The sequence below is a fragment of the Anomaloglossus baeobatrachus genome, chromosome 7, assembly GCF_048569485.1.
Source record: "Anomaloglossus baeobatrachus isolate aAnoBae1 chromosome 7, aAnoBae1.hap1, whole genome shotgun sequence".
Taxonomy (NCBI): Eukaryota; Metazoa; Chordata; class Amphibia; order Anura; family Aromobatidae; genus Anomaloglossus; species Anomaloglossus baeobatrachus.
This window is the reverse complement of record NC_134359.1, coordinates 203736177-203763512: the sequence shown is the minus strand read 5'-3', so window position 1 is coordinate 203763512 and position 27336 is coordinate 203736177. Positions and strand designations below refer to the sequence as shown.

Genomic DNA, 27336 nt, shown 5'->3' with positions numbered 1-27336 from the left:
TTCTTGAAGTCAATCTAGTCAACTGCGGGAGATTCAAAACAGCCCACAGTCTGCCGGCTACTGTGGGCTTGCCACTGCGACACCCCACAATCTTGCAGTTTCGCTGACCCTACACCACCACTGCAGCCCCAGTAAGCCATATGCAGTTTGTAAGATGCACCCCCATTTTTCTCCTAGTTTTGGGGGAAAAAAGTGCATTTTACAAACTGCAAAATACGGTATTTTTTTTCCTTAAAGACTAGCTGTAGTACCCGGCGCTGCCCGAGATAGTAATTGTCTCTTTCCCAGTCTCTGTCTGTCTCCCGCTCTCTCTGTCTCTCTCCCTGCCTGTCTCTTTCCCTGTCTGTCTCTTTCCCTGTCTGTCTGTCTCTGTGTCTTTTTTCCCTGTCTCTCTCTTTCCTTGTCTGTCTCTTTCCCTGTATTTCTGTCTGTCGCTTTCCCTGTCTGCCTCTGTCTCTTTCTCGGTCTGTTGCTTTCCCTGTCTGTCTCTTTACCTGTCTGCCTCTTTCCCTGTCTGCCTCTTTCTGTCTCTCTGTTTGTCTCTGTTAGTGTCTGTCTCTCCACAGAAATCATATTACCTCCCACATAAGCTTCTTATACTAACAATGTCCTTTATTCCAATAGCAACCAATCACAGCTCCTATTAATGACCTCTAGCTTCCAGCTACATTGACTTTAATGTAATCAGGTTTTTTGGAGAGTAACTGTGAAGCACAGGGTTACTTTTTTCGTGATTGTAAATGCGATGGTGTGAATTCCTTTAGCGGACATGCATACATACACACACACACACACACACACATACACACACACACACACATACTTACACTCAGTTTTATTTAGATAAGATTTGTCTGCGAGCCAGATGCAGCTATCAAAAGAGCCACATTTGGCTTGCGAGCTACAGGTTCCCGACCCCTGACTTAAGGTGTCTGTAAACATCTTATTTTCCTTTCCTCATGAACCAAACGGGTATACGGGAGGTGGGATTAGATGGGAGTTCAAGAGATACAGCCTTTCTGCTGATTTCAAGGGTGTATGGGCACCAAAAGAAAAAGAGACTGAAAAAGCACTGAGGTTAGTCGCTTATTGCATTTCCCTTTTGCTCAACAAAAGGCATAAAGATAAGCTGTTAGGAAACAAAACAGCACTTATTCACTACAGGACTGGCCCATTTTGTGCCTTTAGGACAAAGCACTTTGTTTTACAATGTTCTATTCCAGACGCCATATTTAATTTTTCATTAACATGGATGTATAAGGACTTTTTTGTGTGGGACACATATAACTTATATAAATGCTATTACCTCTTTTTAGGAGGAAAAAGAAAAAAGTGCAATTCTGCTGCTGTCATTTTGCCTTTTTAAATTGAACGTTTTTCACTTGCTGCAAAATAACGTAATTCAGAGAATCAGTTTGATTGCGTGGATACCGAACCCAAATATTTTTTTTATATTGCATTACTTTTGTATTATAAATGCAGTTTAAAAACAAGATAATTTGTGCTTGTGTCACTATATTATGAAAGCCATGAATTTTCCTTTTTTCCGACATTGGAGCTGTATAAGGGCTTTTTTTTATGTGACAAGATGTCTTTTTCAATGCTACCATTTTCAATACATATAAATTTTAGCCTCTTTTTTTGCGGCACAAGACTTCATTTTTATGTGAGTTTTAAATTCCTTTATTTAATAATTGGGGGCTGACAAATGTAAAGAAAAATAGGAAATATGTCTTTTTCACTTCTTTACTTTCTATTTGCATAGACCCGCTATAAACACTTTAAATTGTGTTCCACTTTACAATAGAAATATTGTTATATATTGGATATATTTTTTTTGATGGAAAGGCTAGAAACTGGGATTTAGAGTGAGCGTCTTTTGTTTTTAGTTTAGTATTTTTACGTATGCGTTATTTTATTCTTTCAGTACAAAAATAAATTTCTGACATTTTAAATAAAAATATCAATGACCAATATATCCACCCTTCTTTTTAATAAGTCATCATAAACCGTCCGTCCGTGGAGCCGAGCCTGCTGGCTTCTCAATCTGTTGACGGTACCATTTTTGGGCAGCACCAACAACAGCCTACAAGACACTGTTCCCAGAGGTGACTGTTTTCCTTCACTGCAAAATTCCCATTTAACAAGGGCCCACAAGTTCTCATTAGGGTTTAGGTCAGGTGAGAAATTGGCCATGTCATTATTCTTTCAGTGTTAAGGCCTTACTGGGAGCCAAGAAATTGAGTTCTTGAATGAATCATATGGAACATTGTCCTACATAAAAATCACGTTTTCCTTGAAAGATGCTGACTTTTTCCTGTACCGTGCTAAAAACTGGCAATACGTTTTGGAGTTGATTTTGAGCCCATCTTCAACCTGAAAAAAAACAACTAGCTCATTTTTAATTACACCATCCCATAGCAGTACCCCACCTTCATCTAGCTGGCATCTCAGTCGATGTGACCAGACCAGATGCCCATTACTGATCCAGCCCCGGGCACATCCATCTGCTCTGTCAGGTGTCACTTTCACCTCACCAGTTTATAAAACTTTGGAAAATGTTTTTAGATATTTCTGGGCTCACTCTTGAGGTTTCAACCTCTGTGTCTTGTTCAGTGGTGGTCTTTTTTCAGCTTTCCTTACCTTGGCGGTGTCTTTGAGCACTAAACAGCTTGTACTTCTGGGCACTCCAGGAAGCTTGAAGTTCTGAAATATGACAACACTGAAGGATAATGGGTTCCTTCACATTTGAGTCTTTTCAAATTGTTGGCAGTTAACATGCGTCTTTTTTTCTCTACACATTTTTTGTGACCTTGTTGACTATTTGCAACAAACCTTTTGCTTGTTCTGTGATCACATCTCAGTATCTTAGCAGTTTCAAAAGTGCTGCATACCTCTGTAACACTTCTAAAAAAAATTTGACTTTTCATATATGTAAATAGGCTCTTCAGAAGGAAGGGAATGTGATCAATGACAATACCTATTGGAAGTAAAAATTCTAAAAGTGAATACCCTTTAACAAACCTTGCCCCATGACTTAGGACAAAAAGTCAAACCAGAAACTCCATTTGCAGACACGTGTCACACGGCATTGCCCCTCCTCAGTGCACAGCAGAACTGATTTGGCTAGGATAGAGTCTACTGACATGGGTTCTATGGGGGAATATTTCTCCTTTCGGAGAGTGAAAAGCTGGAGTAAGGAGGCTTATAGGCCATGCAATGCTCCTCTGGGAACTTAAATATTCAAATCACCTCTTCAGAAAGAAAAGACTATTAGCATATTTAAATTCTTACAGGAGCACTGCATGACCTATAAGTCTCCTGGCTTGACTTTTCGGAGTTTGCCTTTTAATTCTGATCACCCTGTTAAACAGTGTTGATAACCTTAGGTCACCCCCTCCATCATTACCCATATACTCATCACCTAATATGCCTCGTCCAATAAACTTTCAATTTTATACAGCTTGGAGTTGGAAAATATATATGAGAATGCTAATATGGGCAAAATACTCACTTGTCTAATAATTGGGCACACAGTGTAGTTGGAATTACTGAAAGTGTGGCCATAAGGAGAACATTAAGTTTATTTGAGCTAATACAGTCACTGCTCCCTATATAATGTCTGCACTGTAATTACTCCCCGACGCCATACAGTTGTGCTCAAAGGTTTACATACCTCGGCAGATTTTTTGTTTTCTTGGCCTTTTGTCAGAGAATATGAATGATAACACAAAATCTTTTTTTCCACTTATGGTTAGTGATTAGGTGAAGCCATTTATTGTCAAACTACTGTGTTTTCTCTTTCTAAATCATAATGACAACGAAAACCGTCCAAATGACCCTGATTTAGTGTTATCATTCATATTCTCTGAAAAAAAGACCAAGAAAACAAAAACATCTGCTCGGTTATGTAAACTTTTGAGCACAAGTATCTGTGGAGCAGGATGTCAATCATTGTGACTGCATCAGCTCCCTGCAACGTCCTGATGACTGGAGCAGGTCACAGAGAATTTAATTACATTTTCTTCCTGTAGCTGCTGCTCCTGCAAACCTGCTGCACAGGATTTCAATGTAGGTATAGGTTTCTAGTTGTAACAAGTTCCCTTTGAATAGTTTACTGTAGACCTAATATTTGAGTGATTTTGTGATACCCAAGTGGACCGCTCTGATGTCCTTTCTATACCCATTTCTTATACTAAAACTTATCTTAGGGTTATATTTGTATTTTACTATATTTAACTTCATCAAGATTGTCCATGGACTATAAATGTCCAGGCAGTCCACACTTTCCTTTGCACTGATGTGATGTAATGTAATGTAAGCAGCTTGCAGGAGATTCTGTAGGGGTCGGAGTTGGGAGATAGCCATCAGACACAGCCAGACTCCCAACAGAGAAGATAAATGTTTTTTTTACAATAGTTAACTTCTTCGTCACTGGATCAGCATTTGTGTACACAAATTAAGAAGCACTGATAGTGCCTTTCTTCTCTGGACCCAGTATAATTTAGAATGTTTTCAGAGGCCATCTGTGGTCATAAAAAATAAATAAATAAAAAAAAAGAGACATGACTATTCTATTTCTCGCCACATTTTCCTACAATAATAGCAAAGGGAGAAAAGAAAAAAAAAGGAAAATGAAAATGACACAAAAATTAAGCCCTATGTATCACGTAAATAGGAGTCAAAAATTGTTTGAATATCTGAACGGGACTTTTTTTTTTTTTTTTTTTTTTAGAAGCAATAAAAGTGCCCATATGGGAGTTAGGCCAGGTAGTACATTGGACACTTTTATCCGTAATTCTAACACGCAGGCCACCTCCACTAGCCAGATTTACTCGTTGCTACGTCCTCACTGGAACTGGGAGGAGGAGAAGGCGGGCCCGGCAAAACGGAAAACAGAGTTCCCGGAATATGAGATAGCAGATATATTGGGAGCTACCCTGTCTCTAGTAAAAACAGTGTCATATGCTAGTTATACAGACATGGCTTTATGGGTCTTTCATAGGGCATACATATCACCTCTGGTTCGGTCCAGGATATTATCTACAATATACGCTTGCACTAAGGGTGGACTGGCAAAAGCTACACTATACCATCAGTTTTGGGAATGCACGCAAATTTTGCAACTGTGGAAAATAGGAGATACAATATCTGTAACTTTGTAGTTTAACATAATCATAATGAATTGTATTACATGATTATTGATTATCTGTTTTTGTTATTAAAAACTAATAAAAAGAATGTTAAAAAAAAAAATGCACATATGAAAAAAACAAAAATGTGCTTCGTCAGAAACAAGGAAAAAAAATGTCCCAGTCCTGAACTGGTTAATGTGCCAAGTCCTTGACATCTTCCTACCTGACCCTGATCCACTGATCTCTTGCTATGTATACTTAAGGGCTGGTTCACACTTAGCGATGCAGCAGCGATCCGACCAGCGATCTGACCTGGTCAGGATCGCTGCTGCATCGCTACATGGTCGCTGGTGAGCTGTCAAACAGGCAGATCTCACCAGCGACCAGTGAACAGCCCCCAGCCAGCAGCGACGTGCAAGCGACGCTGCGCTTGCACGGAGCCGCTGTCTGGAAGCTGCGGAGACTGGTAACTAAGGTAAACATCGGGTATGGTTACCCGATGTTTACATTAGTTACCAGTGTGAGCAGGGAGCAGGGAGCCGCGCACACTGAGCGCTGGCTCCTTGCTCTCCTAGCTACAGTACACATCGGGTTAATTAACCCGATGTGTAATGCAGCTACATGTGCAGAGAGCAGGGAGCCGCGCACACTGCTTAGCGCTGGCTCCTTGCTCTCCTAGCTGCTGTACACATCGGGTTAATTAACCCGATGTGTACAGCAGCTACATGTGCAGAGAGCCGGAGCCGGCAGCACAGGCAGCGTGAGAGCTGCAGAGGCTGGTAACTAAGGTAAATATCGGGTAACCACCTTGGTTACCCGATGTTTATCTTGGATACAGCTTACCTCAGCTGTCAGACGCCGGCTCCTGCTCCCTGCTCGCTTCATTTGTCGCTCTCTTGCTGTCACACACAGCGATCTGTGTGTCACAGCAGGAGAGCGGCTTTGAAGAAAACGAACCAGGGCTGTGTGTAACGAGCAGCGATCTCGCAGCAGGGGCCAGATCGCTGCTCATTGTCACACACAGCGAGATCGCTAATGAGGTCACTGCTGCGTCACAAAAAGCGTGACTCAGCAGCGATCTCGGCAGTGAGCTCGCTATGTGTGAAGCACCCCTAAGGGAGAGTCCTTTCATTCAAGCAGAACCAAGTTGGAGCAAGCTGGAAGGGACATCCCCCGCATCTTGTCTTTTTTAGTCACTTCTTTCAAGGCTCATTGTTTAAAGCATATTTTCTTGGAAACGCAGCAGCTGCCCGAAGAGAAAAATAGGTATTTCTAATGATGGAGCCAGTCTTTGATTATTGTTGCCTTTAGTTTGGTAGTAGTCTTGTTAAATTTGTGACTTTAGACCCTAAAAATATATTTTTTTGTCAGATCAAGAATACTGAAGCCTCATAGGCATCTTCTTTTAGGCTTACACAAAGTGAATTCCTACAAAAATGCAAATCTATTATAGCTATTTATTGACAAAATTTCTATTGTAAATGCTGACATCTGCCACATAAGAAGTGAGATTATAGGAAGGAGCATCACACTTAAGATGATTTACAGAACTAGGGCACACTTAAAGATTTAATGTGAATTAGTAAAACACGAGGAAGAAGAATAAAAGAAACACAGGACGTAAGAGGTTGTCATATTTTTCTTCTTGCCTTGTGCAATGAAGCATACGACTATTACAAAAGTTTGTTAGATATTTATTGTGTAAATATAAAAACATTTGACATAAAAAGTATTAAAAATGTATACAAATTTTGGTAAATAAATAACTATGGCTATGGCTTCTGGGCAAAGGCTTCTACTTCAGAACCGTCTATGTCTCCCGCTCGGTTTGTCAGTTATACAAGTCTTTGGCCGTAAAGCTGGAAAAGAAAAGAAAAATATATTGTACAATGTTTTTAAAGCAAATGTCTTGATTATGAATTGTTTTCCAGACAAACAAAAGTTTACAAATAAGTGGACAATGGTATAAAATAACAAAGAAAAAAATCTTCTTTACCAATAACCCACAGCTCCAATGTAGGCACTTTTCCGACTCCCCACTGGCCACTGTTAGTTACCATGTCACCTTGAAATCGGACCACTGTAGCCAGTCAATAGTGACAGTGCTGTCCTCGGTGGTGACAAAATGTCACCACTACAGCCAGTGATTGGTGGCAGTGATCACACGTGGACACACCATAACGTCACTGGGGTTAGCTCAACAAGGGTACCAGAGAGGTGATGGCAAAGCAGTGGCAGAAGATTGGTAGTGACTGTATATTATCCCTTCAGTTTTTATATTATGTGCCTATTTATAGAAGATTTTATGAAGATGGAAAACCTCTTTAAGGCTTTGCTACACAACTACATTGAGCCACATGTGATGCAAAGTAAATCTTAGAATTATCATGACCTTAATGTGTAGGAAACATGGTTGCTGATAACCTTGTAACCATTACAAAAAGCTTGATACAAATGAATTTTTCAGAACAAGGTTGCCAGGTTATTCAATGTTTTACTGTGGCAATCAAATATCGCAAAATCATAGCCCAAGATGGATCAATGAAAGTAAGCAGGGTTCACTTTCCTCCCATGTCCTTCTATTTCTCTATCCTCTTATTTGTTTATTTATCACAATCTTTTGCTCTGAAACCATTTTCCACTTTCAGCCTCTTCCCTAGCCATCAGTTCTTATATGTTCTTGCTTTTTAACGTTAATCTTGGGAAAGCATGACTTGCGAAGGACTCAACAATTTAAAGTGAATCTCCACATTTTCCCACAGTGTTGTTTTATGTTCTAACATTGTGTTTTGATCATTTCTTTACAAATATTTCTATGGACTGGATTTAGTTTTTCTCATGACAGAACTCCAAATTCCCGGCTGTCCTTTACACCATTAAGTGCTGGCCAACTGCAGACTGCTGTGGAGAAGACCCTTTGGACAACAAGTCACTGCAGATGGCTGTCGTAGGTTTGCATGCATACAAGCCTGGGTATTTTAATGGCAAAGTAACTGATCAGCAGCAGTGGTGAATATTAAAGGCTCTAGAACTCAGAGAAAATGCCCGTGAGGCCTGGTTATCCCTGCCTGCACAGCGATTGACAGCGTTTTCTGCATTTGTTTGTATGAGAAAATATCTTAGCATATAAAGTGTAAATATACTTTCAAGTAAATATTCAGAATAAGCGGTCATATGTGTATCTGAGGAATCACAGTATCTCTGCCCACTATATGTCTAAAGTCCACGTCACACTAAGCAACATCGCTAGCAACATCGCTGCTAAGGAACAACTTTTGTGACGTTGCTAGCGATGTTGCTGTGTGTGACATTCAGCAACAACCTGGCCCCTGCTGTGAGGTCGTTAATTGTTGCTGAATGTCCTGGGCCATTTTTTAGTTGTTGCTCTCCCGCTGTGAAGCACAGATCGCTGTGTGTGACAGCGAGACAGCAACAACTAAATGTGCAGGCAGCAGGAGCCGGCTTCTGGGGACGCTGGTAACCACGGTAAACATCGGGAAACCAAGAAGCCCTTACCTTGGTTACCCGATATTTACCTTCGTTACCAGCGTCCGCCGCTCTCAGCTGTCAGTGCCGGCTCCCTGGTCTCTGCACACGTAGCCACAGTACACATCGGGTAATTAACCCGATGTGTACTGTGGCTAGGAGTGCAGGGAACAGGGAGCCGGCACTGGCAGTGTGAGAGCGGCGGACGCTGGTAACGAAGGTAAATATCGGGTAACCAAGGTAAGGGCTTCTTGGTTACCCGATGTTTACCGTGGTTACCAGCGTCCCCAGAAGCCGGCTCCTGCTGCCTGCACACGTAGCAGAGTACACATCGGGTAATTAACCCGATGTGTACTGTGGCTAGGTGTGCAGGGAGCCAGCGCTAAGCGGTGTGCGCTGCTAACCAAGGTAAATATCGGGTCGGTTACCCGATATTTACCTTAGTTACCAAGCGCAGTATTGCTTCCACGCGGTGCTGTGGGCTGGTCACTGGTTGCTGGTGAGATCTGCCTGTGTGACAGCTCACCAGCAACCCGTGTAGCGACGCTCCAGCGATCCCTGCCAGGTCAGGTTGCTGGTGAGAATCGCTGGAGCGTTGCTTAGTGTGACATCTCACCAGCGACCTCCTAGCAACTTACCAGCGATCCCTATCAGGTTGTATCATTGTTGGGATCGCTGGTAAGTTGTTTAGTGTGACTGGGCCTTAACACCAGTTCTCTTCTGATGGGTCTACCTTTTCATTTGCAATTGATTTTGATCTGGTGGGTGGAGATGAGCTGCTATGATGTGTCCCATACACAGTACAGTTTACAGGTATGAATGCCTGCTCTACATTCGTTAGTTAGCACACAGACAGCAGCAGATAAGTGGAGGAAATTATAGTGCAGTACTGAGCAGTGTAGAAGTCAATTCAGCTCTGAGCTGAGGTACAACTACTTAAAAAGGCCTCTTTCTGTGTCTCCCTCTGCCTGTTTTCTCAGTCTGATTCTCAATGCTCACTCTCTACTATCAATAGAGAATAACAGGAGGTGTCAACTGTCACCTCACTATGCTGGCTGTCCAATCTGTCTGGAGCAAGAGGGACTGTATTTTTCGGATTATAAGATGCACTTTTCCTAAATTTTGGAGGAAAATGAGGGGTGTGTCTTACAATCCGAATGCACCTTACCGGGAGATGGAGGAGAGGGGCAGCAGGAGGTAGGGGTAACGCTTTGGGCTGGGGGTGCTGTGCTGGGGCCTGCGGGGTGCTGTGCTGCAAGTGGCGAGGCAGGGCATTCTGAAGACATCAGCGATGCGGGCTTCAAATAATGGCGCATGCGCAGATGGAGCTCTCGGCTCAAGATCTCATCTACACACGCACCAACTCCGGCCCACTGATCTCCTAGCAGCGGACTTAAGGAAAATGGTGCCCGGAAGTGGCGCATGCACAGATGGGATCTCGGCTTGTTGTTGAGCTGATTGACTGTTGAGCGCAATCTGTGCACGTGCCGACTACGGGCACCATTTCTTTAAAGCCCACACCACCAATAGTTTTTGAAAGTTGCCTACCTCACAGCATTTGGGACACCCGCCGGCCGCACCGCCCGCAACATTTACCTGCTCCACCACTGCCCCTGCCTCCTGTGACCCTGCTCCACCACCGCTGCAACCCCATCCGGTAAGACACTACCGAATTGTAAGACAGAGCCCTTTTTTTCTCTATATTTGGGGTGCGTCTTATAAACCGAGAAATACAGTATATTATTGATTTACTGATTTATGCCAAGTTTATTAAAAGTACTGCTCCCATTTAATAATGTTTGCATTTTTCTGTGTCTACGGGACATTTGGAATTCTATTCCAAAGAAAAAATAAAAGTTCTAACAACTATAATGATAATTTGAAAGAAATCATATTTCACAAAATGCTGAATTTATTTAAAGTAAAAACACAATATGCTTGCAATGCACCCATGTATGACGTATGTCCAAAATGCTGAAGCCTTTACAATTCCTGTAATTATAATTTTTGCATTATTTTTATAGTACCGTATTTTTCGGACCATAAGACGCTTTTTTTTTCCCCCAAATGTTGGGGGAAAGTTGGGGGTGCGTCTTATGGTCTGACTATAGGGCTGCGGCTGGGAATGAGGGTGCTGCGGGTCATCGGGGGCACGAGCAGGCAGCAGCAGCGCCTGCCGTGACCACGTGGGCCCGCTCATTACATATGCACACCCATCCTCCCGCCCATCTCTCAGTGCAGAAGCCGGCGCTGACAGGTGGGCGGGAGGACGAGCGGGGACGCGCGCATAGCAAAGAGCCGGCCGCATGATCACCCCTGGCAATTACAGCCTGGAGTGATCATGTGCGGCTGTATTCACTGCCCCCCGCGCGTCATTACCAGTGCGGGGTGCAGTGAATCAGTACACTCACCCGTCCCCCGTGTGTGGAGCCGCCCCCCTGCTGCACGCGATGTCTTCCTGTCTGTGCCGGTCAGCTGATCTGTGCTGGTCAGCTGATCGGCACAGACAGGAAGAAATCGCGATGCAGCAGGGGAACGGCTCCACACACACAGGTCAGTGGCGCAGAGAGGAAGATGATCGGTGCTGGAGGGAGTGAGGAAAAGGTGAGTATAAACGTTTATTTTTTTCTCTGTGCTATAGGATACAGGCCATATACCAGGATGGTATATGAGCACGATGGGGGCATATAGCAGGATGGGAGTATATGAGCAGGCAGGATGGGGGTATATGAACAGGATGGGGGGTATGTGAACAGGATGGGGGGTATATGAACAGGATGGGGGGTATATGAACAGGATGGGGGTATATGAACAGGATGGGGGTATATGAACAGGATGGGAGTATATGAGCAGGCAGGATGGGGGTATATGAACAGGATGGGGGTATATGAACAGGATGGGAGTATATGAGCAGGATGGGAGTATATGAACAGGATGGATGGGGGAATATGAGCAGGATGGATGGGGGGTATACCAATAGGATGGGGGTATATCAATAGGATCGGGGTATATGAACAGGATGGGGTATATGAACAGGATGGGAGTATATGAGCAGGATAGGGGAATATGAGCAGGATGCTGGTATAGGAGCAGGATGGGGGTTTATAGCAGGATGATATACAAGGCAGGAGGATCATTACCAGGATGGGGTACCTTAGTAGAGAATTTGGGGACATTACCCCCATAACAGTGTCAGCAGCAGATCCTCGCCCCATAACAGTGTGTAATGACCACATTTTTTGCTTAAAGTTTTATTTTCCCATTTTCCTCCTCTAAAACCAGGGTGCGTCTTATAGTCCGGTGAGTCTTATAGTCCGAAAAATACGGTAACTTTCACAGTTTCAGAAAGAATTAATAAAATAATTAAAAATGATTATGAACAATACAACATACATATTGATATACAGACCTGGGTCGGCATTCTGGCTCTTCTTAAAGTTGACAACAACTTTATTATCATTCATCATTCTCACATCTTGATCTTCTACATGATTGCTGTAATATAAAGGACAATATACAATGAAAATCAAGTACAACACTGATATGTCACATCACAAAATAAGATAAAATAAAAATATTTGCTAGCATTTCTTTTTCCTGTGTTGACAACAATAAAGGGGTATTTCCAACACATACATTCATGGCATAGCCATATTTAGTGTATCCCATTGACTACTGGATAGAGATTGTACACTTCAAGTGAATATTATACAAAATAAAATAGAAATTCATCTGTATATTTATATATAGCAGAAATAACCTACCGAGGTTCAACAGAAGACATTGGCAACACACCTGATAAGATCCTTGCCCTATGGTCAATTTCTCAGAATAAGGCAGATAGTAATTAAGGAGTAATTTTTAAATGGTATATTAATGGATAAATTCAGAGAGAGGGGTTATCCAATTTCAATAGTTGTCAAAAAAAAGAAAAAAAAAATTGGAGATACCGTAGGACACAGTTAAATTGTAGTGTTATTAGAAGAATAAAAAGACCATAAATACCAATACCAATATACTACAGGATTCAGACAGGCCATAGTCTTATATGGTGGAGGCAGCACAGGTGCAAAATACTGGTGAAAAATCACTCACACACCTACCATCCATGAGTCGTGTGAGTAAAGCCAATAGGTTGTAAGCCAGGATGGTAAACCATAGACGTATCTGTGTAACTGGGACCTTATACAAGTCTTCGCCATGTGCATCCATAATAGTAAGCTACTACCCGCCTCATGGATGATTGGCTGTTCATCAGTATTTTTCATCTGAGCTACTTAAACCATATACCTGTTGGCATCCTAGAGTATACTGGTATCGCAAATATTTATTGGTTAGTATGGCCTCTTATTTTTGTTTTTCAATTTTATATTGTTTTCAATGAATTGTTGTTGTTAGATGGATCAAAAAATGAAGATTTTTGCGTGTCATTGTTTAATGAATTTAGTAACCAGGTAGCCTAAAGGCCCCGGTCACACGCAGCGATATCGCAAGCAATATCACTTGCGAGCGTACTCGCCCCCTGTCGTTTGTACTTCACGGGCAAATCGCTGCCCGTGGCGCACAATATCGTTCGGAGCTGTCACACGGACTAACCTGCCTAGCGACGTCGCTGTTGCCGGTGATCCGCCTCCTTTCTAAGGGGGCGGTTCATGCGGCGTCACAGCGGCATCACTAAGCGGCCACCCAATAGAAGCGGAGGGGCGGAGATGAGCGGCCGTAACATCCCGCCCACCTCCTTCCTTCCTCATTGCCGGCAGCCGCAGGTAAGCTGTAGTTCGTCGTTCCCGAGGTGTCACACATAGCGATGTGTGCTGCCTCGGGAACGACGAACAACCTGCAACCTCAACAATCAACGATTTTTTTAAAATGAATGACGTGTCAACGATCAATGATAAGGTGAGTATTTTTTGATCGTTAACGGTCGCTCGTTGGTGTCACATGCAACGAAGTCGCTAACGATGCCGGATGTGCGTCACGGAATCTGTAACCACGGCGATATATCGTTAGATATGTCGTTGCGTGTGACGGGGCCTTAAATCATAACGAATAGACATTGGTCCACTTTAAGCAGATGCCTCACATATGTTTCTAAGTTCAATAATCCTCCATTATTTTCTTACCAACATTCCAGGAATCTTAGAGATAGAGCTGTAGGAACTGACATGGAATTTAGAAAGTTGTATAAGCATACTGTTCTTGAATGACTGCTTTCCCTGCTTATCATGTATAAATTGCTTGATAAGCAAGATTAAGAGCCAGAAGTTTGTTTGTACTAATATGCAAGTCACAACTCAAAAAAAGATGTGCACGTAACCTAACTACGTCATATTACAGGACTCTTGCAAGTGAAAGAGAACCTGTCAGGTTAAAAAACACAATTTACATGCAGATGTAGGGTTAATCTGCAAGGAAATAGCATCAAAAAGGTTCACCAGTACTGAAAGTGCAGCTCGTGGGAGAAAATGAGCCTTATTCCTTCTAGAAGCTGCCTATCAGTCATATAGTCGTTTTGGAGCGGTACAGCACTGTGAGTGAAGGTTGTAAGCAGACTGTGACTTTGACTGACAGCCAACTATGCAGTGCATGATCCTTAAGGGTACTTTACATGCTGTGATATCGGTATCAATATCGCTAGAGAGCGTACCCACCCCCGTCGGTTGTGTGGAAAGGGCAAATCGCTGCCCATGGCGCACAACATCGCTTACACCCGTCACACGGACTTACCTTCCCTGCGACGTCGCTCTGGCCGGCGAACCGCCTCCTTTCTAAGGGGGTGGTTCGTGCAGCGCCACAGCTACGTCACACGGCAGCCGTCCAATAGCAGATGAGGGGTGGAGATGAGTGGCCAGAACATGCCGCCCACCTTCTTCCTTCCTCATTGCCGGTGGACGCAGGTAAGGAGATGTTCGTCGTTCCTGCGGTGTCACACACAGCGATGTGTGCTGCTGCAGGAACGACGAACAACATCGTACCTGCAGCAGCACCGATATTATGGAAATGAACGTGTCAGCGAGCAACGATTTTTCATGTTTTTGCGCTCGTTGATCATCGCTCATTGGTGTCACACGCTGCGATGTCGCTAACGGTGACGGATATGCGTCACTAACGACGTGACCCCGATGATATATCGTTAGCGATGTTGCAGTGTGTAAAGCACCATTTAGGCTGGAGTCACACAAGCATATGTTCTCTCATGTGAGAGAATCAGGCTCATTATGCCAATGACACTCCTCTCAAATAGATCAGAGTTTGAGTTGAGTGTCACTGTGATCTGATTCTCTTACATGCGAGAATCGGAGTACAGATGAGAAGACAGAACTAAATTTCTCCATCTGCTACAATGTCTGTGTTGATGTAAATCAGACTCCACTCAGATGTCATCTGGTTGCAGTCAGATGTTTTACAAGCACCCTTAGACTTGCATGGGTGAACATGATCTGATATACGCTGTCAACATGCAGCAATTTTTTTTCTCAGTCTGAATCGGGACTGCCCCATAGTAGAACACTGGTCCGTGGGCTATTCCAAAAAACATTGGATAGTCCTCGTCCATGTTACACGCTCGTCTGATCCAGCCCTCGTAAAGTGCTTATGCTTTCTAATATACTCGATTTCTATCTCTCTTCTTCCAATCCTTCTTTTAGCATTAGCAGGTAAAATAAATTATGCTATTGACATATTAATATGTTTTGTGTAAATTAGATTTATAGGTTTTGATATCATTAGCGGTCTAATAACGTAAAACCACAGCACATAAGCCTTCACCCTATCGATAAAGAATTACAGATAATGATCAATAAGGGTCTGACAGCGATTTAAATGTTTTCCATCTCACTGACCATCATCACGTCACATGACGCTAATTACCGCATGCTAGGATTTTGACACCATGTATTCTGCATGGAAACTGTAAAAGCTCACTGTCATTCCTAGTGACATAGGCTAAAATCTACATCTCTGACAAACTAAGGCAAGGCAGTGTACAGGGCATCAGTACTATATAGAAAGAAAATTAGTGTAGCAGTTGAATAATATAGTAATTCAACTAATAGGAGGAGAGAGATAGTAGTGGTGTCAACAGCTGTGCAGGACTCAATGTGATTGATAAGTGATGTGGTGTAGCTGCCTACCATGCCTGATGAAGAGACCTGAGTAGTCTCGAAAGCTTGCAATTATTACCATCTTTTCAGTTAGCCATTAAAAGGTATCAATCACTGAGGACTCTCTGTTCTTTTAAACAATTTTTTTATCTCTACTGGCTAACACAAAGATATATTTTACTTGTATCAAAATGGTGTAGCTGGAATTTTTCATGCTGTTAATGATATATAATATAAAAAAAAATAAAATTATACATTTATTTTCTTTATTCTTAATGCACTAGAAAGCAGCAGTACAATATTTAAAAAAAAATAAAAAAAAATTATATAAAAATTAAATCAGTGTCAATTAGTGACACTGTGCTTGCTGTGTAAACTCCACCCACAGCCCTGATTGGTGTACCTTCCTACCTACCTTCCTGTGTACACTGTCAGCAAGCTGACAGTGTACACAGGTGGGGGCTGGGTTATAAAATTAGATGGACTACCTTACTCATGACACCTAGTCCTGCAGCGATAATCTCCTGTTTATAAAATGATGATTGTATTGAAACTAAAGCAAACTGTTAAGGCCCTGTCACACACAGATAAATCTGCGGCAGATCTGTGGTTGCAGTGACATTGTGGACAATCAGTGCCAGGTTTGTGGCTGTGTACAAATGGAACAATATGTCCATGATTTCACTGCAACCACAGATCTGCCAAAGATTTATCTCTGTGTGTGACGGTGCCTTTAAACAAGTGCCACATCTCTGAAATCAGACTCTGCTCCTATAAAATGTTGTTCTCAGATTATATTGTAAAAACTTGCTGCCAGAACTTTAACTAGAAAGGTCTACCACACAAAGTGTGCATGTTGTTTACAGGATTTTTGTTTTACATGTCAAACTTTACATCCATATATACACCAACAATTCAGTGTCCTATTGCATTTCTACCTGCCTAGCGTTTCTTATTTGGTAATTTGTGTCAATGGAATTAAATGTAAAAAAATTATAAAAAAAATATGGAGATTTAACTGTGTATAACTGTTTTACTTGTCCAATTTGAGAAACATACACACCAAACCTATACTACGAATTGCCTCAATATTTTGGGATTGAAAAGATTGTCAAAAGTTAACTGTAGGGTTTTATCAAATGTATGGTAAAACAAAAATTTCCCAGTGGCTATGGACAGGTTTGTATAAAAATAAAAAAAAATTCCATGGCTGAGAAGCCGAGTGACGCTACTAGCAGCCTAAGGGTCAGCACACACGGCGAGTAATACGGAGCGAGTGGAATACGATAAAAAAAAAAAATCACATTCCACTCGGACCAATGTTACTCTATGGGTCGGCTCCCATGAGCGATTTTTTTCGCAGCCCTAATTGGACCGAGAAAACAATCACAGCATGCTGCTGGTGCAATGCAATCCTGTTTCACTTGCACCCATTCAAGTCTATGGGGGGGCGAGAGAAACATCGCATTGCACTCGCACCGGTGTAACGCGAGTGCAGGGCGATTCTCGCATCAGACGGTAATGGAAGAGATAGTGAGATAAATCCCTTCCTCCCCTCCGCAGCTGTGGTCTGATCGCACGATCGGACCACAGTCACATGACACTTGGCTCTCCTGGGCTGCAAGCGTGAGCTGAGTGTTATGTGAGGACTCGCACAAATTCCCATCTGGCCTCAGCCTAAGAACCATCAACACCACTTGCACCAACCTTCTGGGCAGTAGTAGTACCAAATGCAGGGCACAATTAGCTTCTTTGTTTCTTGCAAGCGTATAGTGGGGAAAAAGTGGAAGGCGTTATGGAATATACGGCATACAACTCGTCTCAGTCTCAGATGATCATACCTGACACTATCAGTTTGAGCCCATGCTCCACACAGAATAGTTTATAATTTTGCATTTTTTTTTTTTTTATTTCATTAAACATGGAATGTCTAACAGTGCGTGGTGTCATTAAATGGGCTGTTGGTTTACCACTGGGTTACCATCTATTTCTATGGTGAGGTCACTTTGATATTACCAAGGCTGTAGCTGAGTTAAAGAGATTGAAATGATTACATACAGCTGTTGGAGACCTAAAAAGTTTTACACAACTTTTAAGGGTAATTGGAGACTTTTTAATATTGCGATTTCCAGCAAATCCAATTTTGGGGAAATAATCCTCAAACCTGGCAAATTCGATTAAGAGATTCAATCATTTCTACATGACTCACATAGACAGTTTATAAAATGTACAAGACACTCCTTTACCCTGTGTCCACTGGCTTCTGCTTATAACAGCTGACAGAGACCAACAACAAGCAGAGACTACACAGTATACACTAAGAATCTGCACCCATAATGTGATGGTACACCATCAGGTCCGAGCATTCCTACATGAACAGTGTCCTGAAAAGTGGATTGGTCATTGTGGGCCAGTTGAATGGCCATTAAGGTCTCCTGATCTGACCCCCTTAGACTTTTATCTTTGGGGTCATCTGAAGGCAATTGTCTATGCTGTGAAAATACAAGATGTGCAGCATCTGAAACAACGGATACCGGAAGCCTGTGCTAGCATTTCTTCTGTGGTGTTGCTAACAGTGTGTCAAGAGTGGGAGTAGAGGGTTGCATTCACAATCCAACACAATGGGCAGCAGTTTCAACACATTTTATAAGTGGTCATAAAATTGTAAATCACCAGTGAACAAATAAAATTATGTTGTTAAAACCAAGCACACCATTATTTTTCCTGTGAAATTCTCAATAAGTTTGATGTGTTACATGACCCTCTTCTCATTGGAAAAAATAAAGTTGGATCCAAAATGGCCGACTTCAAAATGGCCACCATGGTCACCACCCATCTTGAAAAGTTTCCCCCCTCCCATATACTAATGAGCCACAAACAGGAAGTTGATATCACCAACCATTCTTTTTTTATTTACGTGTATCTATATAAATGGCCCACCCTGAACTTTACAGCATTAGTTTGGTATAGAGAAAGTGGCTGGTAAACCGGACCTCAATCTCTTCTCTGGAATGACCTAGAATGCCAACTGGGAGTCAGACCTCTCAGTCCATCATCAGTGTCTCACGTCATAAATCTCCACTTGTATATAAGCTAAGAAATATGTAGGCAATGGCAACAGAAATGCAAGAATTTTGCAGGTGCAAAATCACAATGGTGATATTTTTAGTAAATAATGGACAGAAAACCATGAGCTGCATATAATGGGACTGTTATTCTGTGAATAAGCAGAGGATTGATACAATGACTACAGATTGATGTAATGCAATGTGCTGGACAAAACTGTCACAGTTCCATATTTTACAGTAAAGAGACAGTCAATGTAACAATATAGATACACACACACACACACACACACACACACACACACACAGGGGAAATAAGTATTTGACACACTGTCGATTTTGCAAGTTTTCCTACCTACAATTTTTACATTTCAACTGCGACAGGCAGAATAAAAAAAATTCAGAAAATTACATTGTATAATTTTGGAATAATTAATTTGCATTTTCTTACATGAAATAAGTATTTGATACAATATAGAAAAACAGAGCTTAATATTTGGTACAGAAACCTTTGTTTGCAATTACAGAGGTAAGACGTTTCCTGTAGTTCTTGACCAGGTTTGCACACACTGCAGCAGCGATTTTGGTCCACTCCTGCATACAGATCTTCTCCAGATCTTTCAGGTTTTGGGACTGTAACTGGACAACATTGAGTTTCAGCTCCCTCCAAAGATTTTCTATTAGGATCTGGTCTGGAGACTGGGTAGGCCACTCCAGGACTTTGAAATGCTTCTTATTGAGCCCTTCCTTGGTTGCCCTGACTGTGTGTTTCAGGTCATTGTCATGCCGGACAATGAACCGAAACTCGTATAGTTGCACTTAACGTTTGTGATGTAACTTCTGGACAGTCAAAAGTTATGAGCACAAGATGGCGCAGCGGGACCGTACCAGAGCTGAAGAAGAAGGATGAAAACACTGGAGGGCAAGTATAAGAATGGCGGTAAGGAACTTACATTTAAAGCACCACTGCAGCTATGAAAAAAAACAAAAACAAAAACGCTGGAGTGGTGCTTTAATACAACAGATGAAAGACATCTCTTGCTAACTGCTCTTAAGTACTTAAGTACACCCATCTATGGTGTCTGACCAGAAGTTGATTTTATGGAAAAACTGTGGTCAAAAAGCCATTCCTTCGACATGGAATGAATGTAAAGTTCCCATGCAGAAAAACAGAGGAAATGAGGTGCACAAGAATTGTTGCAGGTGTCATGGAGTGATAAGCCACAATTTGAAACATTTTGCTGTAACAGAAAGCATTTTGTTCACTGAAGGATTGGAGTGTGGTACAAAAATGGCAGGCAACATTGAATCAAGGTGAATGTTCCTCAAAACTTTTCAGCTAAATTTGAGCAATGGAGTTAGAGGATTGGTCAGTATTAATGTTTTTTTCAATGCTGATTCGGGGCCACAGGAACAGAATGGCTATCACTGACAGATTAGACACAAGCCACCCAGGATCCAGAGAAACTCTTTAAGGGTACGCTCACACGAGTGTGAAAATCGGAAGAGTGCAATGCGAGAAATTCTCGCATTGCACTCTGACCAATGTTAGGCAATGAGGTTGAGCTGTTGGTCAGCTTTTCTCGCATCCAGATTCTGGATGCGAGAAAAGCGGCAGCATGCTGCGTTTTGCTGCTACCGCCGTATCTCTCGCACCCATTCAAGTGAATGGATGCGAGAGATACATCGGACTGCACTCGGATGTTATCCCAGTGCAGTGCGATCTACGCACAGGCTGACAGTGGAGGAGATGGGAGGATTAACCCCTCCCTCTCCTCCGCAGCGCCTGCACTCAGCTTCACAGCTGTGACCCGATCGCAAGATCGGGTTACAGTCGCATGACACCCGGCTCACGCTCGCAGCAGAGCCTGAGCCGGGGTACATTAGCATATCGCATCCGATGCTCTCGCATCGGATGCCATACGCTCGTGTGAGTCCAGCCTAACTCCTATACAGGGATTTGGATTTACTTCAAGGTCCAAGAGATTACTGCCTATGGAAAGGCTGCAGTCCAGAGAGGAATACTCACCAGTGGTAAAACTAGGAGGTACAAAAGAGGGCAAAACAGCAAGCAAGAGAATTGTCAGTAAATCAGGCCAAGGTCAAAACGGAGAGGTTAGCAAGGTACCAATGGAAATCACAGGGTTGATAGACATATTAATGATATGCAAGTGATGAAATAAATATAAGCAAGATTTTTAAAAGATCTATATTTCTCCAGTGTCAAGGATGAGCGCCATGCAAAGAAATACATGCACTTACACACAATGGCATGATATCAACAAAGTTATTTTTGGTTGTCTGAAAAGGATAGACCTCTATTCCCATTGCAATTTTGCTCTGCAACACGATAGCCTTTAAGAGTCATGGCATCAGATCAATGGAATAATTTTAGCTGGAAGTTTGATTTGTAGCCCTATGTCAAGCAAACTACATCTGATGCTTTGTTTAGTTACTGTTTGGTGCCTTAGGGGTACTCTACACGCTGCAACATCGCTAGCAATTGTTAGTGATGTCGAGCACGATAGCACCCTCCCCCGTCGCTCGTGCGACATTTGGTGCTCGCTGCCGTAGTGCACATTATCGCTACGGCAGCGTCACACGCACATACCTGGTCAGCAACGTCGCTGTGACCGCCAAACAATCCCTCCCTCAAGGGGGCGGTTCGTTCGGCATCACAGCGTAGTCACTAAGCGGCCGGCCAATAGAAGCGGAGGGGCGGACATGAGCGGGAAGTAACATCCCGCCCACCTTCTTCCTTCCTAATTGCCGGTGGACGCAGGTAAGGAGATGTTCGTCGCTCCCGCAGTGTCACACATAGCGATGTGTGATGCCGCAGGAACAACGAACAACATCGTACCGGTGGCAGCAGCGATATTAAGGAAATGAACGATGTGTCAACGATCACCGTTTTGGAACGATTTTGCGATCATTGATCGTCGCTCATTAGTGTTACACGCTGCGATGTCGCTACCAACACCGGATGTGCGTCACTAACGATGTGACCCCAACGATATATCGGTAGAGATGTCGCAGCGTGTAAAATACCCCTTAGGCTTAGTATGTGACATCTAATTTCAGTTACAGGACACAATGCATCCCTATTCACCATTCTTCAAATCTGACAATGCCAAGAAAAAGCTTTTCAAAGCAGGAGAGGAGAAGGGGTTAGGCTGCTTTCACACTTGCGCTGTTTTGCATCAGTTGCAATCAGTTGTGTGACTGATGCAATGGATACGTTGCACATAGTGGCACAACTGATGTGACTGACGCTGCAAAAAAAAATCCTTTTTTTTTTAACTGTTTTACCCCGGCTGCCGGGCGATCAGCTGATCGTTCACAAAAAACGGCCGCCGGGCGATCAGCTGATCGTTCACAATAGCCGGCCGCCGGGCGATCAGCTGATTGTTCGGCTGCCGAGAGAGAGGGAGAGACATTGATTTCAATGATTAAACACAAGAGCTGAGTATGCGCAGTGAAAACAAAAGGATTCCGCCGCTCAAAAAACGTTACATGCTGCGTTCCTGCCACCCGACGGTCAGTCGATCCACGACTGATCCGTCACGCGGCGGATGCAACGCAAGGCCATTAGTCGCAATCCGTCGTCCATTCAAGTCTATGGGGAAAAAACGGAATCCTGCAAAATATTTTGCAGGATACTGTATTTCCTCAAGGCGACGGATTGCAACTTTGCAAAACAATGCAAGTGTGAAAGCAGCAATAAACGCCGCACATTCACCAGAAAAGACGTAGAATTGCTGATTAAATAATAAATCTTTTATTCCATAGGTCTACGTGTTTCAAGGTATGAAACCTCTTCCTCAGGACCAGAATATCAACAATACAAGAAAAGGCTTTTACAAGAGAACATCATACCGTTCCTACTCTGGGGATTATGGTGCTGGGACGCAAAAGGCCACAGCAGAGCATTAGTGCCCTTACTGGTGTATGGGGCCAGGAGAAGAGGGAGGCCCAAGTAATTACATTGCGCCTTATTAAGCAACGGGCCCATGTAACCACCACAGCAGCTTACAACACATATGGGCTCACAACAGTGACATTAGACACTAATATATATATATATATATATATATATATATATATATATATATATATATGTATATATATACACACACACACATATACAGCACAGACCAAAGGTTTGGACACACCTTCTCATTCAAAGAGTTTTCTTTATTGTCATGTCTCTGGAAATTGTAGATTCACATTGAAAGCATCAAAACTATGAATTAACACATGTGGAATGAAATACTTAACAAAAAAGTGTGACACAACCGAAAAATTGTCTTATATTCTAGGTTCTTCAAAGTAGCCACCTTTTGCTTTGATTACTGCTTTGCACACTCTTGGCATTCTCTTGATGAGCTTCAAGAGGTAGTCACTAGAAATGGTTTTCACTTCACAGGTGTGTCCGGTCAGGGTTAATAAGTAGGATTTCTTGCCTTATAAATGGGGTTGGGACCATCAGTTTTGATGTGCGGAAGTCTGGTGGATACACAGCTGATAGTCCTACTGAATAGACTGTTAGAATTTGTATTATGGCAAGAAAAAAGCAGCTAAGTAAAGAAAAATGAGTGTCCATCATTACTTTAAGAAATTAAGGTCAGTCAGTCCGACAAATTGGGAAAACTTTGAAAGTGTCCCCAAGTACAGCGGCAAACTCATCAAACGCTACAAAGAAACTGGCTCACATGAGGACCGCTCCAGGAAAGGAAGACCAAGAGTCACCTCTGCTGCGGAGGATAAGTTTATCCGAGCAGCTCAGATTAGAGACCAGGTCAATGCCACACAGAGTTCTAGCAGCAGACACATCTCTAGAACAACTGTTAGGGTGGAAACACATCTACGCGAGTAAAATCGGTCCGACTGGGCTGAAAAAAAACTCGGCTGATTTTAGTTCACGTTAGGTGCGAGTGCAACGCAAGTGCGATGCTATTTCTGAATAAATTAATGATTTTACTAGCGTGTGTAATGCGTGTGTAATGCGTGTGTAATGCGTGTGTAATGCGTATTTTTTACTATGTCATCTGCCATTCAGCGCTGCTACATGGCCGCTGACAGCAGACACAGACAGCCATGTAGCAGAGCTGAATGGCAGATGACAGCAGACACAGACAGAGCCGCACAATCAGAATGAACTCGGGTTAACTTCCCCCGACTTCATTGTCATGCTGCGGCTCTGTCTGTGCTGCGTCCTGATTAGCGGTCACCAGTGAAGGGCTCACCGGTGACCACTAATCCCCCGAGTGACTTAAGTTAGCAGCCCTCTCTCATACTCACCGATCCCCGGCGCCGCACTGCACGGCGTTCACACTGCTCCGGCGGCTTTTACTATTTTGATAAAGCCGGCCGTTCATTAAACAATCTCGTATTCCCTGCTTTCCCCGCCCACAGGCGCCTATGATTGGTTGCAGTGAGACACGCTCCCACGCTGAGTGACAGGTGTCTCACTGCACCCAATCACAGCAGCCGGTGGGCGGGTCTATACTGTGCAGTGAAATAAATAAATAATTTAAAAAAATGGCGTGCGGTCCCCCCCAATTTTAATACCAGCCAGATAAAGCCATACAGCTGAAGGCTGGTATTCGCAGGATGGGGAGCTCCACGTTATGGGGAGCCCCCCAGCCTAACAATATCAGCCAGCAGCCGCCCAGAATTGCCGCATACATTATATGCGACAGTTCTGGGACTGTACCCAGCTCTTCCCGATTTGCCCTGGTGCGTTGGCAAATCGGGGTAATAAGTAGTTAATGGCAGCCCATAGCTGCCACTAAATCCTAGATTAATCATGTCAGGCGTCTATGAGACACCCTCCATGATTAATCTGTAAATTACAGTAAATAAACACACACACATGAAAAAATCCTTTATTAGAAATAAAAAACACAAACACATTCCCTCATTACCAATTTAATAAGCCCCAAAAAGCCCTCCATATCCTGCGTAATCCACGAACCTCCAGCGTCGCTTCCAGCATGAAGGTGACAGGAGCTGCAGAAGACACCGCCGCTCCGGTCACCTCCAAGCAGCAACTGAAGACAGCCGCGCGATCAGCTGAGCTGTCACTGAGGTTAATCGCGGCCACCGCTGGATCCTCCAACAGTGACAGCGGGTAACGTGACAGCTCAGCCGATCGCGCTACTCACCTCAGTTGCTGCTTGGAGGTGACCGGAGCGGCGGTGTCTTCTGCAGCTCCTGTCACCTTCATGCTGGAAGCGACGCTGGAGGTCCGTGGATTACGCCGGATATGGAGGGCTTTTTGGGGCTTATTAAATTGGTAATGAGGGAATGTGTTTGTGTTTTTTATTTCTAATAAAGGATTTTTTCATGTGTGTGTGTTTATTTACTGTAATTTACAGATTAATCATGGAGGGTGTCTCATAGACGCCTGACATGATTAATCTAGGATTTAGTGGCAGCTATGGGCTGCCATTAACTCCTTATTACCCCGATTTGCCAACGCACCAGGGTAAATCGGGAAGAGCCGGGTACAGTCCCAGAACTGTCGCATATAATGTATGCGGCAATTCTGGGCGGCTGCTGGCTGATATTGTTAGGCTGGGGGGCTCCCCATAACGTGGAGCTACCCATCCTGAGAATACCAGCCTTCAGCCGTATGGCTTTATCTGGCTGGTATTAAAATTGGGGGGGACTGCACGCCATTTTTTTAAATTATTTATTTATTTATTTCACTGCACAGTATAGACCCGCCCACCGGCTGCTGTGATTGGGTGCAGTGAGACACCTGTCACTCAGCGTGGGGGCGTGTCTCACTGCAACCAATCATAGGCGCCTGTGGGCGGGGAAAGCAGGGAATACGAGATTGTTTAATGAGCGGCCGGCTTTTTCAAAATAGTAAAAGCCGCCGCAGCAGTGAGAAAGCCGTGCAGCGCCGCGACGGGGATCGGTGAGTATGAGAGAGGAGGGGAAAATGACCGACAGACTGTGAGAGAGGGACAGAGATAGTGACGGACCGACAGAGAGAGAATAGAGACCGAGAGGGAGAGACCGACTGACAGAGAATAGTGATTGACAGACATTGGGACATCGCTCGTTTCCAGTGTTTTAGGAAACATGCGAGAAATGTATTTAGAAAATCGGATGTCACTAGGATGGTGTGAGTGCCGTCCCGTGACATCCGATTATTTACACGCTCCCATAGACTTGCATTGGAGAAACTCGCAGTAGAAACTCGCAAAAAAGCAGCATGCTGCGATTTTTTTCTCAGTCCGATTCGGACTGAGAAAAAAAATCGCAGATGAGAGCTGAATCATTCACTAACATGTGTCCGATTCCAATGCGAGATTTTCTCGCATTGCTCTACTGCGAGAAACTCGCAAGTGAGAAGCAGCCCTTAAGAGGAGACTTTGTGCAGCAGGCCTTCATGGTAAAAATAGCTGCTAGAAAACCACTGCTAAGGACAGGCAACAAGCACACGAGACTTGTTTGTGCTAAAAAACACAAGGAATGGACATTAGACCAGTTGAAATCTGTGCTTTGGTCTGATGAGTCCAAATTTGAGATCTTTGGATCCAACCACCGTGTCTTTGTACGACACAGAAAAGGTGAACGGATGTACTCTACATGCCTGGTTCCCACCATGAAGCATGGAGGAGGAGGTGTGATGGTGTGGGGGTGCATGTAGCTTTTTTCAAGCTGCCAAGATGACGACTGTGCTGCATAGCTTAACCAAACAGCAGTTAATATGTGATTGGTGAGGATGTTTTGCAGAAGTGGAGTTTTCCCAAGAGTGGAAGTGGGAGTGTGAAAGGTTTGAAGGGTAGAGGTGGAGCCGAGGCAGAGTCTCGAGGGGGCTCTAAAATTCTGCCAGTATGGGGCCCTGAAATACTTAGTAGCAGCCCCCGTATTGCCTAAATGTGCTAATATGGCCTGCATTATCTCCAAAATTGCAAAGGGAGCTGCCAGCACTGGACCTTTGCATTTTACATCCCCAAGTACATTTAGAATGGCAGAACATTCCTCAGACAATAATTACTATCCTGATAGTAGCCAAGGCATGTTAACCTTTGTCCGGCTGAATAGGTACAATTTTAACTATTTCGTTTTAAAATTGCAATACATTTTTTTTCCAAAAGACGTAGAGGGCTGAAATTTCGTGACATCTCTGCAGTTTTGGTCCAGAATATATTGGCCAAATTTCAATAAAATATCTCCACCCCCTTCCGAGATAGGGGGTCGCTGTTAACGTTGTAAAATTATGCAGCCTGACGAAGGTTAAAGGGAATCTGTCAGAAGGTTTTTGCTACTTCATCTGAGAGCAGCATGTGGTAGGGAAAGAGATTCTGAAACTAACCATTTTTAACTTAGATTACTCCGTGCAGCTGTTCTGACACAATGTGCATTTTTAGCGTTAGTCATGTAGCAGAGTCCCTGCCCACACCAGGCTCTCAATAGAGACTGTGCATTGACTGTGAGGTGTCCATCACAGCAGGGGACCGTGCCGGCGGACAACATGGCATGAGAGAGTTAAGGTGGCTTTACACACTGCAACATCGCAAACGACAT

The 27336-nt window shown here is 43.3% G+C and overlaps 1 protein-coding gene across 2 annotated transcripts in view; it reads right to left on the bottom strand.

Moving 5' to 3' along the window:
- Window positions 1–6816: 6816 nt before the first annotated feature.
- Window positions 6817–27336, bottom strand: part of KATNIP (katanin interacting protein) — a 379833-nt gene continuing 359313 nt past the window's right edge. For both annotated transcript variants that reach the window (XM_075317875.1, XM_075317876.1), the window contains 2 exons: window positions 12031–12116; window positions 6817–6994 (listed from right to left, as the gene is read on the bottom strand). In XM_075317875.1, the coding sequence (XP_075173990.1) occupies window positions 6936–6994; window positions 12031–12116 (145 nt within the window). In that variant the 3' untranslated portion in view covers window positions 6817–6935. The remainder of the gene's footprint in view (window positions 6995–12030; window positions 12117–27336) is intronic.